The sequence below is a fragment of the Manis javanica genome, chromosome 1, assembly GCF_040802235.1.
Source record: "Manis javanica isolate MJ-LG chromosome 1, MJ_LKY, whole genome shotgun sequence".
NCBI classification, from domain to species: Eukaryota; Metazoa; Chordata; class Mammalia; order Pholidota; family Manidae; genus Manis; species Manis javanica.
Window position 1 is genome coordinate 117,475,586 of NC_133156.1, and position 15,617 is coordinate 117,491,202.

The 15,617-nt window shown below is 37.2% G+C and overlaps 1 protein-coding gene across 2 annotated transcripts in view; it reads left to right on the plus strand.

Annotated features, from left to right (window-relative positions):
• OXCT1 (3-oxoacid CoA-transferase 1) overlaps window positions 1-15,617 on the plus strand; it is a 164,186-nt gene that overhangs the window by 144,452 nt on the left and 4,117 nt on the right. For both annotated transcript variants that reach the window (XM_037023579.2, XM_037023580.2), the window contains exons 15-16: window positions 7,177-7,257; window positions 12,978-13,079. In XM_037023579.2, coding sequence (XP_036879474.1) covers window positions 7,177-7,257; window positions 12,978-13,079 — 183 coding nt within the window. The remainder of the gene's footprint in view (window positions 1-7,176; window positions 7,258-12,977; window positions 13,080-15,617) is intronic.

The window sequence follows — 15,617 nt, forward strand, 5'->3', positions numbered from 1 at the left end:
GTCCTTCCTTTAGGCAGCTTAGAGTCTCATGGGGATGAAGCCAAGAAATCAATACTTAAAATAGAAGAATGTACAGAATAGAGTGCAGAGTAGAGCAGCCAGTTCCTGTGTGGGGCAACTTCCCATGGGATGTAGTACTTGCACAGAGATCTGACAGATGGGGCAGAGGTTGTTAGGGACTGGTGAGTTGCAGGTTGAGGGAATGGGCACTGGGCTCTTGAAGGGCAGTGCATGTTGAAGGATTTGCAGTTGTTGGAGAACAAAGGGAGTAGAGTGAGGCAGAAAAACACACATGCTAACACACACACCGTTCTCCATACAGTAACCAGAGGGATTTTTAAAAAATGTAAATCAGATCTTATCACTTCTTCCTCAGCTCGAAAAGACTCCTTCCTATCTTCTGTTTAGTGTCAAGTTCAAAGTCCTCCTCATTGTCTCCAAGGCCCTCCAATGGTTTAGCTCCGAATCTGCTACCTGACTCCATCTACTACCATTCTCCCTCTCCCCCATTGAGCTCCAGCTATATTCTCTTCCTGCAAATTTCTGGAACATTGCAAGCATCATCCTGCCTCAGAGCCTTTGCAACTATTATTCTCTACACCTGGAATGCTTTTCCTGAGGTCCTTGCATGGCTCACTCCCTCAGTTCACTCAGGTCTCTGCTCAAAATACGAGAAGCTTTCCCTGACCACTCTATTATATGAAAGAGAAGACCCCCTCTTCTGATGAACCTTCATCTCCCTTCTTCACTAGACTGTAAGTTTCCTGAGAGCAGGGGCTCTGTCTGTCATAAAACTGAAGAGAATCATGCCTGATGCGTATTAGGATTCAATAAATACTTGTTGAATTCATTAATTCCTCAAATAATAGTGAAGCCTTGAATGGATAGAGCACTTTTAACTTTTTCCAAGCAGTTACACGCTTACTGCCTCCATTGTACTATTAAAATACTCTTGTGAGATAGGTCTTATTATATCCTTTCCAAAGACAAACGAATCAAATTCCACAGAGGTTAAGTATTCTAAGAAGAGTCAAGTAGAAAATTTAGAGCAGAGGCAAGCTGGGAATGCATGTATCTTGCCTCTGGGCCTCCATTTTCTTTTCCTAAACTTTGCCATCTGCGAGGACATCACCACTAACAATGTGAAGAAAGCGCTTTGCTCTCAGTGTTGTGTACTGGAAATATGTTCCTAAGGGTATAACTTTGAGAGCACAAAAGCAAAGAAATACAGTCATGGTTGTCATTTATTGAAAACAAGCAAAGCTTGGGCACCTATTTGAGAGAACATAAATGAGAGCTCTATTCCTAAAACAGGTTTAGATTTTATTTTTATTACAGTAGGAGGTCTGGATTCTGAAGGGATATAAAGAATCATAATTTTATTGTTATGAAGTTGAGGATAATCTTTGTGAATTTTTTTTATTAAATCCACTATGTGTCTGATAATGCAGATGTCATATAGAAGCCTTAGATGCTGCTTTACCTTGTCTTTACTTTTTGTGGAGAGGAATTATAAAAAGTACATGAGGTTTATTAGTCCTACTTATTTTGGACCAAAAGCCAAAAAATTCAAACGATTTAAAACAAAAAATCCTTTCCTGGGAAACATTCTTGAGATACTTTTCAGCAACATTAAAAAGTATCTCAAGATAAGTATTCTTTTGTTAGGATAGCTCATGTTTTAGTGTTTTAGTTTTTTCTTTCCATTCATAAAAGCTTATCAATATTTTATATTTTGTTAATGAGACTATTTCATGGCTAGGATCTGTTTGGAAAAAATATATTCACCTTTTAAAAATAGAAATCATTACGTGGTTTTGCTTTTTTATTTTTCCTTTAATGGAAATGCCTTCAAAAAATGTTGTAATGAAAGAAAAAGGGGGAACATAGTCCAGCTACCAGTAAAACTCTTTAAAATGTCTTATAGGATTTAATTAAGCTAATAACTTTAATTCTGTGACTTTGAGTACCCACAGTTTTTAAAAGAAAAGCTAATGCTGAGAGAAACTTTCTGAGGTGCTCAAACAATTCATGAATGAAAGAGAAAATCCTGCTTATTCCTGGTCTCTGCCATCTTGAGACTAGAGATCATAGAATGCAATCTTTAGAGAGAAAATAAAAGGCCATGAGATTTTTGTATTATTAAAGAAAAATGGCCTTCTATTCTAAGATCTCAAAGCCCTGAAGACTCTTTTCAGGGAAATGTCTTGCTGTCTGTATCATCTCATTTGGCTAGTGTCCCCCATCAGAAGGTGCCTGTAACCACAAGCTGTTATTACAGCACACACAAAAATCCATTTGTAATAACAACTGTTCTTCACTTAGAGCTAGCTGAGTCTCACCGCTGAAGTCCTATGTGGGGTGTTGCAATCCCTACCAAATAGGTGCTATGTAAAGGCCAAAAATATCCCATGAGGATAAACTCAGTGTGGATAATAACATCATCTTCTCCTTTTATTTTTCATACCTTGATGTTCTTTATTTAGCAGATCCCGTTTTTCTTTTCTATATTAATCATCATAGTGATTTGACTGTCATTTCTTTTAAAATACAGCCTTTCTAAATATTTTATATCTGTGTGTGTGTGTGTGTGTGTGTGTGTGTGTGTGTGTAGAAGCCATTTCACTTGGTTTAAGCATCAAGACCAATAGGGACAAGAAAGGAACAAGGGGCAGTGATATGCGGGCTTCTGTGGCAAGCCCAGAAGTGCATCATAGATATTGTTGTGCTGTCAGACAAAGTCCTAAAATTTCTCTTCCCAGGTTCAGCCTTTGTAGTCCCTTTTCAAGAGATTAATACAAGCCTTGAAGCCTTAGGAGAGAGCAGGCCGAAGAGGTGGAGTAATCTAATTCACTGGGTTTTCTTGCTTCTTACTTGTGTGCTGCCTACTGTAGTCTTGAGATGTGTTTGCTTCTCCCTTTGATCATTACTTTATCTGTGCCCCTCATTCTGTAAGTCCTTCCACATACTTCTTCTAGCTGTATTTTTGGCAGCTTGGTGATTGTGGGAATGTACAAGTACATATCTTGGGACTAGAAAACAGCCTTTAGTGTTGTATCTGCATGTAGATTCTACACCTCCCAAAGACACTCAGTCATGTGGTATTTTACAGCTCCAACACTGTTGGAGGTCCTTGAGTCAGTTATTATATTCCAACAGCATTTATTTATCACTGTGGTTTGCCTAGTGTTCTACTTACTGCTCCGGATAGAGAGATGATTGTCTCAGCATTCAGTAAGCTAAGAGTCTAGTGGTCTTAAAGGGAGGTCAGCAGTCACACCACATGTGTGGTGAGGGAGGGAAGCACAGACGTACCTAAGAGGCCCACCAGACTGGGGATGTCCCTGGGACAACTGAGTAGGAGCACCAGTTAGAAGATGTTGGAGATGGTTTCTCCAGGGAAGATGACATCTGAGCCAAGTCCAGAAGGATAGGGAGCATGTTACCATTTGATGTGGGGTGATGGAGTACATGGTGGTCTACGTTTTAGGTAGCATGAACAAAGGTTTCAAGACTTGGTCCCTTAAAGAGCAACCAGCTTCTAGAATTTGCCTTCTCTGTACTTGGTCATTCAGGTTTTTCCAAAGAAAGTGTCTGAAAGAAAAAATCTATTGCAGCCACATTTAAGAATTACTTCAACAGAAGAGATGGGAGTAAGTGGGGTTTTATGTAAAGCTAAATCTTACATCAATTCTCCATTGTCTCAGGTGAATGAAATGTTGACCTCAAATGCATGTATCATCATGTTGTGAAAAAAAGAGCTTGTTATTTGGGATTAAGTTAATTGTGATAACATGAAGCTTACTCTTAGTGATGGCAAAGGGCATTGTTATCATTTAACCAGAGTTGTTTACTACTGAAGAATTCAGGCTGAGTATTTCACACAAATATCTGAAAAATTAAAGAGAGGTCACCATGCAGCAAGAAATAGAAAGTACTAAGGCCCTAAGGCACTTGAAAAGAAAATGGTGAATTCCTAGGTCTTGTGTGAGGCCTGTATGTGAACAGGGAACAGAGGAAAAGAAAAACTGGAGAAGCAGGTGGAGATAGAGATTGAGCTATTCATCAAGGTTATGATGAAGTTAGCAAATGAGGGCATATTGAAATCAGGAGCCCTCAGGACTAGTCAGAGCATTTTTAACACTATATTTTGTATTTATTCCTTTGCCTTTTCTGACATTTTTTCATGGGGAAAGAAAGAAGCAGAATGATAAAGATGTACAAAGCCCTGCTAACCCTAAATATCTACACCTCCTAGTTGACTGCACTTTCAGAACATTTCATTTGATTCCGACAGTGATCAGGTGAGAAGACAAGGCCATCAAAGAGTAAACTACAGCCCAAAAAACTTATGGGACCAAATGACTATTAAAGGGGAGAGTTAAGATGAAAAACCAGGTCTTTGGACTCCTAATAATAGTGTTCTTTGCTATTACACCACACTGCATCCTTTTTTAAGGATTTATTTTTAAGTGTTAAAAACTCAGCAATTGTTCCTTCTTTGTGAATCATTAATCTATGCAGCTGCCATACCACATTGTAAGGCTCAGCCCAGCATGGTTAGAATACAGTGCGAAAGTGGGAGTTAGTCATATTTTGGCTTCAAAGCTAACCTATTGTTGAATATTGAAATTGTGACATTCTTTAATCTTTCTGCATCTCATTTTCTTTTTTCCTTGATCTGTGTTATGTCTTGGAGCTAAATGTGAATGGAGTCATCTAGCTGCATTGTTCTCACTGTAAGAATACACTTGGTGCCAGTTTCCTAGGCCCGCCATATGGTTTGCCTCCCAATATGTGTCGTGGTTTCATTAGTTTTATGGGTCTTAGGAATTGTGTGTAAGCCATTTACTGTGCAGTTTTATGTCCGACTTTACATAAGAATTTAAAATCTCCTAAAGCATTCCCTTGTAGAGGATAGAAATGTTAAGTATAGGTTATATAAGCAATGCTAGCTAACATTTACTGAGTACTTGCTAAATGCTGGACATGTGCATCTCATTGGAGCCTTGTGGTAACCCCATCAGCTAAGGTGGATGGGGAAGTGCAGACCCAGGAACCTTGTGCTGTCAGTGTGGACCAGAGCCAGATTTGACACTCAGGTTCTTTGGCTCCAGCCTATACTCTTAACCACTGTGCTATAGTCTTTATATGGAAACTGGCCTATAAAATGTCTCTATTGGTAGTACATCATTGATTCTGTCAGTTGAAGTCATGATTCTTCCTAAAATGGAGTTGGTTCTTCATTAAAATCCAAGTGACACCTTCCATACCAGATGTAGATCTTGCTCACATAATGAGAACAAAGTGGGGGCTCTCTACAGAAAACGTTCTTCAGAGGCTCACAGATTGTTCATGTTGTTTGCAGGCAGGCCTGGAATTCATTGTGACATGGCTTACTGGGGTTATATTAAATGTAAGAAGACCCGATGACTATACAAGTTCGAATATTCATCATTAATTTCAGCTCTTTAATTAAGCTTCTGTGACATGTGCAAACTTTCCTTGAAATCTTGAAAGGAAAATGGATCATTAAAAAGAAGTCAAAATGAGGTTTTATTTCTACTATTATAACTTTTCTTATACAGTTAGATCCAGAAGCATATAACTTGTTATTAAAGGTGTAATGTCTATTCACTTTATATGTATTATGCCTTGTTTTGGCTAAATTAAAGTAATAGAGTTTGTCTTCTTTTGAAATCCATCCAAGGTTCCTAGTAGACTTCCATTTCTCTTCCTATTCATTCATTCAAAAAATACTAAATACTTTTTGTGCCATATACTGGGTTAAGTACACTTAAAACCTTTCAATTACTGGTGCTTTGGTGAGTTGACAGGTTATCACGAGGAGTAAAATCTTAATCAAACCTAGTTATTTGAAATTCCTTGCCTCTGACCATACTGCCTCTGACAGTAGTTTTGAGAGAGATATAAACTTGTTAACAGGTGCATATTTTAGTAGTAAAGCACTGAGAAGGCTAAAGGTGATGGGGACACATATTGTGCTTTTAGATCCAAAAGAAGCAAGAAGCATTTTGTCATTTTTAGTAGATCATCTAGAGTATGATAGGTTATCTTTAGCCTTAAGGGAAAATCTAATTTAGGCTCCTTGTGCTTGATACTTAGAAGAGAACTTAATCATAATCATAATCAGATCATCAAAGCTAGTGTTTCAGCTGTGCTCCATAGACGTGCTCAGGAACCACTTCTATATGGGGCAAGATTGGAGGAGGAGGTTTAATGGGTGAAAATCTGCTTCCTACTTTAAATCCCTCTTTTATTTTATGTTTGAAGAAAAGGTACTGTGGCTAAAAAAAGACTTTGAAAGAATATATAGATTTAGACCCACTCACTTGTTTTACTAATGAGTAGACTGAGGCTCAGATAAATTCCAGGAGAAATAAGTAGCTGTAGTCATGGTGTACTACGCTGCCTGGCCCAGCATTAACAGTTTGACATGGTCATTCAGTCAGAGTGGGAGCTAGTGAAGGAGGTTGGGGGTTTGCAAGAGAGTTAAGTCTTCATTCGCCACAATAAGAAGTTAGTAGGTAATGTCTGAAAATCCATCAATCAAGAAGTAGCAGAGCAAACATAATATTTAGAAATGAAAAGGTAAGAAGTAAATGTATCCAAGTAGAAAAGAAAATGCTAAAAGAAATTGAAATTGATTCCTGTTGAGAGCAGGTCTATGGGTAAGGAAGGGAGGCAAGGCACTGCTGTTTTCTGAGTATATTTTACTTGTTTAACAAGTAAAGTTAGTTTTTTAATAAAGGGTGATTATGAATTTGTGTTCACATATGCTTGCTATCCTTGGTGAATAATAGCGTATATTTGTCATGAAGACCATTCCCTGAAGAGAGGTGTAAGAAGGATGTTAGAAGTGAGATCTCTGACTAGGTGATACAGGAACTGAGACTTAATAGGTCAAATCTGGGACAGGGTGTTTCCCAGCTAAATCAGTTACACATTTGCCTATTATTTGACATTCTTCCTAAATTAATTTAGGGACAGAAACTGCCTCCAGAAAGAAAATAAAAGCATGACTGTGCAAAAACTTTGAAACACCTGTACTAGAAGACAATTTCTCTGATAGTTCTTGTTTGTCCTATAGTTATACCAGTTCTAAATAAGAATTGGGCCCTAACTACTCTTTCTGATATTTCTTCTTTAAATCAGGGAAATGCGTATAAAATCATGGAGAAGTGTACATTGCCACTGACTGGAAAGCAATGTGTTAACCGCATCATTACCGAAAAGGTAAAGTGCCTTTCTTTTTTTATTTCCTCTAAGGTCTATCACTGCTTTTTAAAATTTATGAGTGTTTTCGGCTATTTTTTTGTTACCTTCTGAAAGTGTTTTACATTGGATTAATTTAATCTGTGGGTAAACTGAAGAGGAAATTTCATTAGTTTAATGCTTCTAAATGTAGAATTCTAATGTGCAACTCTCTGTAAATACACTACAAAATTGAACTGCTGTTCTTGGTAACCTTGATATTATAATATAATAAAAGAAAAGTTTTATTAACTCTTTTACGAGGACTATAAAGATGTCTAAGCTGGATGATATATATGAAGTTAAGAATATATTTATCATTCCTAACTTTCTTCTTTGCTTTCCCAAATCACAAGTCTACACTGCTGGATAGGAAACTCAGTCAAAATTGAGTTTCAGTCATTTGGATTCACAATTGGGTTAGATTGCAGTATGGGCTCCATGGTGAGCTAAGGATTCCATCCCATGGCTCTTGCATGCTTTCAGCCCTCTTTTATAAGTGGACTTCTGAACACAGCAGCCATTTTAGTGCCCCTCTAGGTTTTTTCTCCTTATGTAGAAAATATTGGCCAATGGTAGAGCTGAAAGCTGCTTGCATCAGAGAAAAGCCTCACTGGCAGTTGTCTACAGTCACCCTGGTGACCCAGATCTGAACCTGGGATGTGGGAATGATACAATTTTCATAAGTGTGCCAAGAGGATGTCATTTTCTTGATTCAGTATCTTGATGAAACCACAAACCAGATTATCTATACCAAGGTTTGTTTGGCTTTTTTGTCCTGATGATATCCTCTTGCTAAGAGCCGTGGCAGTAGTGTCTCAGCACTAATTTGACTCACTAGCCCTCATTGAAGTGTGGTACAAAGTGCCCTAAAGCAGCCCTTTGAAGTAGGTTAGAAGGTTCGTAATACTTACCAGAAGCCACATTTTAAGGAGCATTCTGTCCTATATGGTGCCTTCCCCCGGGACTGTTTATGTGCAGTTCCATAAAGATGACTTGCAGAAAAGAACAAGTGGATAAAAAAGAGTATTTTATCTTACCACTTATTCCCTGAGTCTTAGCATTTATTGAATCCCTCCAAAACTATGGGCGGGACTTGTTGAAAGGAATCCATATTTTTGGATCTTTGAAAATAAAGTCAAAGCAGTCATTAATTGTGTCTTCTTTAATAAAGTAGAGTGGTAGAGCTTCTGAGGATAATTCCAGCAATATTCCTGCCACTCAGATCTTCTCTTCTAAGTAAGTCCTCTACCCCCTCCCCCATCCCTGGTGCTTTGCCCTTGTTCTTACCAATTCAGTGCTTTTACCAGCAATACTTCCCACTCGACTCTGCCTCCCCAATTCTTACCATCCTTTAATTCTAATGCAATTTCTATCTTCATCATGAGGAGATTTCTGAGCATCTTAGCACTCATGATTTCATCCTCAGAGTGGTCCACCATTCCTTTTGATACTTAAGGTCTAATACCTACATTTTCTTATGACATAGATTGTTATTTAACTTTACTGTCATTAAAAAAAAACTTACATTCCTTTGTCTCCATCCACATTGTTGTTTTATACATTAATTCATTTAATAACTATTTTATAAGCACCTTCTGCGAACCAGATTATTCCCAACAGTGGGCTACAGCAAGGAGGACAATGCCTATCCCCAAGGAGCACATTTCTGGAGGGGTGGACATCTGTCATCCCAGCAGCCAGAGTGACAAATGTGATCAAGGCTGTGATAGAGATACATGCCAGAGGCTTAACAGCCTGCTTAACAGCCTGGGGGAGTTACAGAAAGCTACTAGGTGGTATCAAGAGTTATGGAAAGCTTCTAGGTGGTATCAAATAAAAGCCTTTAATGTGTTTTGCAAGGTATTTCACAGTCTGTGTCTTTACTTTTCCAGTGTCATTTTCTCACTTTCCACCTTAACATTCTCTCCACTCCAGCACTACTCAAATGCTGTGGATTCTGTTGTATTCTCCCTGACCATGTTCTTCTGGGACTCTTCACATCCTCTCTCCCTGGAATGCTCTTTTCACCCCCCTCCATCTGACTAATTCCTGCTCCTCTTTCATGTCTTAGCTATATATTTCTTTCTTGCCCTATCCCTGAGTCTTTTGGTACATCCCTGAATCCTGGTACCTCACTTAGCACCGACCACCATATTGAAATAACCTCTAGCTTTGCCTGTCCCACTCCTCATTGTTGATCCAACACTTAGCAGGGTGCTTGTCCATGCACAGTGGACGCTTGTTGAATAAATATGCTATGCTATGCTTTTCTTGACTAGAAAATTGACAGATTGAGTGATAAGTCTTAAAAGATAAGGAGGAGTTTTATAAGTGAGAATAAGACTGAAGAGGCCCTTCCAGCAAAGGAAAGAAAACAGGCAGAGTCATGCAGGTATTAAGAAAACACAGTCTACTCAAGGACCTGCAAATGGAACTGTTGGAGTGAGGGTGTGACCAGATTCTGAAGGCTAAGGTCGAAAAGATAGTTGGGGGGCCAAATTATGAAGGAATGGGAACACCTTGTTAAGAAATTTGGGTTTTATCTGAAGGCAATTGTGAACCCATCAACGATCTTTTATTAGCTGGTGACAATTGATTAGATTTGCATTTTAGAAAGAACACTGTAGCTTTTACATAGAGTAGTGGTGAAAGAGATGAGACAGAGTTCTTTGGTGATGTAGGCCAGAATTATCAGGATTCTAAATCACAGGACGAAATGAGAGATTTGAGAACTTTAGGAGATATACTCAACCAAGGCAGCAGTGATTCCTGAGTTTTCTGGATAGAGGAGATAGTTGACCTGTTGTGTCCTTGGTAATGCCTGGGGCTCTAGAAAGAGAAAGAGAGGAGCATGGGGGGCAGGAAATGAATAGGTTCAGTTTGGACATCCTCAGTTTGATATTCCTAAATAAATTAAGATCCTGAACATCCAGTTAGAGATCTCTGATAAACAAGGGGAGGTGTACATCTGGAGCTTAGAAGAGAAGTCAGTACTGTAACAGACTTGTGGAAGTTATTACCACAGGGGTATAATTGGACCCTTAACTATGGATGACATGGTACATGTCAATGAGTAAAGTGAAAGGCAGCTAAGAAGGGAACTTTGGATACCTCAGGAAAAGCAGTGCATGTTTACCTCTGTAGGGACTCAATAAATATCTGTTGAGTGAGTGAATGAGAATGCAGCAATATCATTAATGGCAGTTAATGTGTATAGTCCTTCCATAACAGATATGGGACTAAAATTCCATTTTCAGCTTTTAAGGAGAATTCCATTAGTTTGCTGTTCAAAAGATGCTTTGGAGATGCAGTGATGCTGATTTCCTAGTTGTGGTGTTAGAATGAGGTTATGAAAGATGCCTTCCTTATTTACACCTGGGCTGTGATTAGTGGCTTTATCCATAATGTAGCCTTTTATGGTAATGATAAAATAATTAACTTACTCATGTATAAAACAAATACAATGGGTGCAATATCAGTCTTGCTGCTTGAACAATTTATTGTAGCTTTCAGATTTTAGTCTCCATTTTTATCAAGTTTACATTTTCTACCACTATATGGAAATCTTCCCAAATATTTCAAAAGTAAATTTCTTTCATTTTAGTAATAGATACTCAGGTTCCCAAATGAGAGCGAATTAAGGTTTGATAAAGGTGTTAGTAAATTCTGTTAAAAGCACTAATTCAATTTCCCATAAATTTTATCTTCTTGATCACTTATATTCATAATAGCACAGCCATCTTCTCCCCAAATCCCTACCCTGCTTTTTCTTAATAATATGTTCTAGATGTTCTTTTTGTTTTATTTGTTCTATTTTGATAAGTTTACAGTTATTCAGAATGCAGGGGAAAAGAAAATCGGTATTAATAGTGCTCTGGACACATTTTCTGCAAAGGAAAAGTGTCCATTTAAAAAATTTTTCAAATTGTCATTTTGGAATTAAATACGCTATTGCAGCATACAGACATTTCTAAGTGACCATTTTTTCCCCTCTGAAAACACATATTTCTCCTGGGAAAAAAGGTTTTTTTGTTTTTTTTTTTGTTTGTTTTTAGGAACATAAAAATGTGCAAGCAAAAAAGTAGTTCACTGAAATATTTCCTCCTTAGTTTAAATTACCTTTTCCACTAAAACCAACCATGTTATCTGTGAATTAATCAAACAGAGAATGCAAGTACCACTGGTTCCCTAGATATTTTGTTTTTGGAGAAAAATATCAATTAACTGGAGACTAATAAACATTTCAGGTCTTTAAGTTGGGTTCACATACAAATGACAATAAGTTAAGCTATTTAAGGAGAAAGAATATATCTGTACAGTGTCCCTGCTATGTCCCAGGCATGATGCCATGTGCTCAAAGGATGTCTGTTATTATATTTCTCCTTTATAACAGTCTTGGAAAGTGGGTTTTTTGATATCCATCTACAGATATGAAAGCTTCACTAAAGACTGCATGCCTAGTGTGCAGCAGAACTGGAATACTAGTCCAGCTTGAAAGCCAGGGCTCTTTACTCTCTCTCTTACTGTTTTACTATTAGCCACCTAACCAGGAGTGTGTTTAAAGATGACAATTCAGGGCTTGGCTTCCAAGCTAGCTGAAAATAAATAGTGTAAATCTGCCAATAATAGTTGAATTCAAGGTAAATGTAGAAGAGAAAGATGATCTGGGAAGCATAATATTTAAGTCTGAGAAAGAGAAAACTAACAGCTCTAGAGGGCAACTGGTAGACCAGTGAGTTAAAGTCATAGGGAAGTGGTTTTGGTGTTGATGGGTAGAGCTTCCCACCAGTAGACAATCTGCTTTGAGACAAGTGAGCCTTGTGCCACTAGAAATTTCTAAGCATAGCCCCAGCGAACTCTCAGAAGAATGTTTTGAAGAATTCCTGAGTAGGAAGTTGTAGTAAATGACTCAAGTTGTCATATTACTAAATGTAACAGCATGTGTTCAAAATCAGAGACAACAGGTTGAGTCTACCTGCTGAGGTCAAGGTGTCCCAGTTGACACTGCTATCACCCAGTGTTAGTAACCAGAATGTTGCAAAGGAACATTTAAGGTGAAGTTGGCCTTCTCGTGCTTGTTCCAAACATAAGCATCTTTGTTTTGCATACCAGAGGGATATTCTGGAGCTAGCCTCTTGGACCTACGTGTGTTCAGAGGACTTAAAGGGAGAATTTTAATTTTAAACTTGGCAGAGTGGGGGTCTTTCTTTCAGGGCCAAAACAACTATCCTTTATAATTATCCCTGGCCATTTCAGCATGTTTAGTTTCCTGTTAACTCCTTATCAAGCAGCACTGACCAACTTTTTCCTCATCATCCCTGTGCTTTCACTTTTCTTCACTTCTTTCTTTCTTTGGATCACTATTAATCATTTAATTGAAATTTTGACCAAAAGTGTTGGATCTAACAAAAGGAAAGTAGTTTTAAAAAATTAGGCAAAATAGCAAATACCATCAATAGCCAACACTCATTTGTTTTCTGGCATCAACAGCTGTGCTCCACAGCGAACTGCCCATGAGGGAGCTGGTATTTATTCTCACCAAAATTGAATAGTTACGGTCAACATGTTTTCATTGATGATTTTCAGTCTTGTCCTGGGTCTTGTTTCTCCTTTAACAATTTAAGATGCTGTTTCTGTTTTGTGTTATTAAATAATTACTGTGGTAGAGATTGTCACTGTCATTTTCTTGACTCCAACAGGCTGTGTTTGATGTGGACAACAAGAAAGGGCTGACTCTCATTGAACTCTGGGAAGGTCTGACAGTGGATGACATAAAAAAGATCACTGGGTGTGATTTTGCAGTAAGTATTTCTGTGAACAAATCCAACCACTTACCCTATATCATGAGCTTGATCAGTGGGTATTTACAGGACATGAAGCATTAATTTGTGGTCATTTTGGAGCTGACCTTTGCAGAGAACAGAGTGGAAGGAAGGGTGCCTTCAGATGACAGCAGGTGGGAGCAGGAATGGGCTCTGACTCATGGGCCAGATTTGGCTCAGAAGTCAGTAGCAGAGGGGGAGGAACCACCAGGAGCTGCTGAAAACAGAAGGTTGAGCTTAAACTCTTTGATACTTTTTGTAAAGTCCCTTGGAATCCTCAGTTCTTAGGTTACCTATCAACTGTCGCTAAACTTAACTCAAAAGTGAGAGCCACCCACACATGAAGAAATGATACTTCCTTATTTTCAAATTCGTCTATTATGGCTTTCTCTTTGATTCGTTTCTATGCCTGATCATTCCATCCATTGAAGGTAATAGAATGTTGACTTTCTATGCCATCAGATTTATAGTCCAAAATAGGTGTATCCTGCATTTGAAGAAAAACTTAGTGCATAAAAACTGAGACTTATAAAGCAAATAAGCACATCAAGGGAGTATCCATTTAAGAAAACCCCAAATGCCTTTTTAAAGCAAAGAGATTAATACTATATATACCCTATGTAACACACTATAAATATCACCCTTTAATGTAAGTGCTTGTTTATAAATCACTAATCACCTGCCTAATGAGGGTTTAGAGAATGGCTTAGTCCACTTGAAATTAATCAAAAGTAAAGATAAAATGTCTCTAAAAAAATGAAGGACAATTTGCTTCTCACATACCTTTTTAAGATCAGATTTATGAGTTGAAATGAAATATATTTATAATGAGAAGAAGTGCTGCAGTTACCCATCCTGGAGAAAGTAATTAACAAAACTTACTTGATAAATCAGACATAAATTTCATACATTTCTTCCTTAGCTACTGCATGCTTGGCTGGTAACTATTAGTGCATGACAAATTTCTGTAAAAACAATTTTGCTGCATAATTTCATTATCCACATATAACTATTTCTGGTTGGTCTTTTTCCATTAACCTTTTTCAAATTTCCCTTTGGAAAAAAGAAGTCTACCAGCAATACCTTGCATGAAAAGCACGTCTTTAATTAGCTTCCCAATAACCTTAGGGGGAAAAAAAATGAAATTTGTTTATACTTTAACTATTTAGAATTCCTTACTCTAAATAAAAGCAAACAATTCTTCTTAATCAGCTATTCTTTATATTTTTTCTCTATGTGGATGAGTTAATCTTTTCTTTATCAGGTAGCATTTTTGAAATTCATAGAATGTTCAGTTCTTTGTTGCAAAAGAGAGCATGCAAAAGGAAGGCCCTCATTATTCTTTTTTATTTAAGTAGGTAAGTTAGGAATGATGAAGATAGATTTTTACTATTTCTGCCTTTTTTTTAAGTGCTAGTTTCCATATCTTGATACATTGAAACATATCTCTATGGTCCCTTTTTTATTACTGTACCACCCCTTCGCTTTTGACGCTGACCTATAATTTTGTTTCTGACAAATTAGGCTGTTGAGATGAAATGTTAATTTGTATGTCAGTGTTGTCCTGAAAATGAAAAGGTGTATGAGCTGAACCATTTAGACAAAAGACCTAGTTTTTGAAGATCTGATGATCAGTGGCGTCTCTTTAGACCCTGACAGAGAAAATCACATTTAGCAAATAGTTTATCTATAATTACAGTCTAGGGACTGGAAATCTCTGATTGGTAAAATGTTCTGTTTAATAGCTGGGTCATCAATCAGATAGAGTTAATAATAAAAGTAGGTTGAGGATATCATTTTTTATTTGATAATTCAGAAGGTATTCCATGTCATAATTCAGAAAATATTCTGAAAGATTACTACTACATAGGTAGCAGTAATTTGACTCTATATGTGACTATATATACAAGTTACTCAAGATTTCTGTTGGAGAAAAGGCCCACTCAGTTTTTACTGTATAATTGGAAGTGAATATTCTAGAAAGGAACAGACCAGCCAGGTTGTTGCATAACAAAGGAAAAAGGTAAAAACCTAAGTCACAGTAATTGTGAAAATTTGTTAACATTTCCTCATATTAAAGCTATGACAAGCTAATAAAAATGTCAATTTTCTTTATTTTTCACCATAGTTATTTCAGTCGCTGCCAGGTACTTGATGGGCCAAAGTAAAAATTTTTTAAAAAGGTGACATTCTGTTGTTTAAATACCATCATCTCCAAAGTATGTTTTTCCAGTGAATAGTTAATTCAGTTCTTTATTCATTTCTTTCTTTTTTGATGCATACCTAAGTTACATAAAATATGTTTTTCTTTACCATGTATGTCTGTGGATCTAGTTTGAAATAGAATATTTTCTTTGTGTTTATTGTTTAGCTTAAAAAATTAAAAATAAATCAAATCTGTATTTGAACATCATGTGGTAAAAGAAACTTCCAGAAGTCAGTAGTCATCCATGATTATTTATTAAACACCCATTGTATGTCCCATATCAAGCAATGAAATGTGAATAAAATAGAACA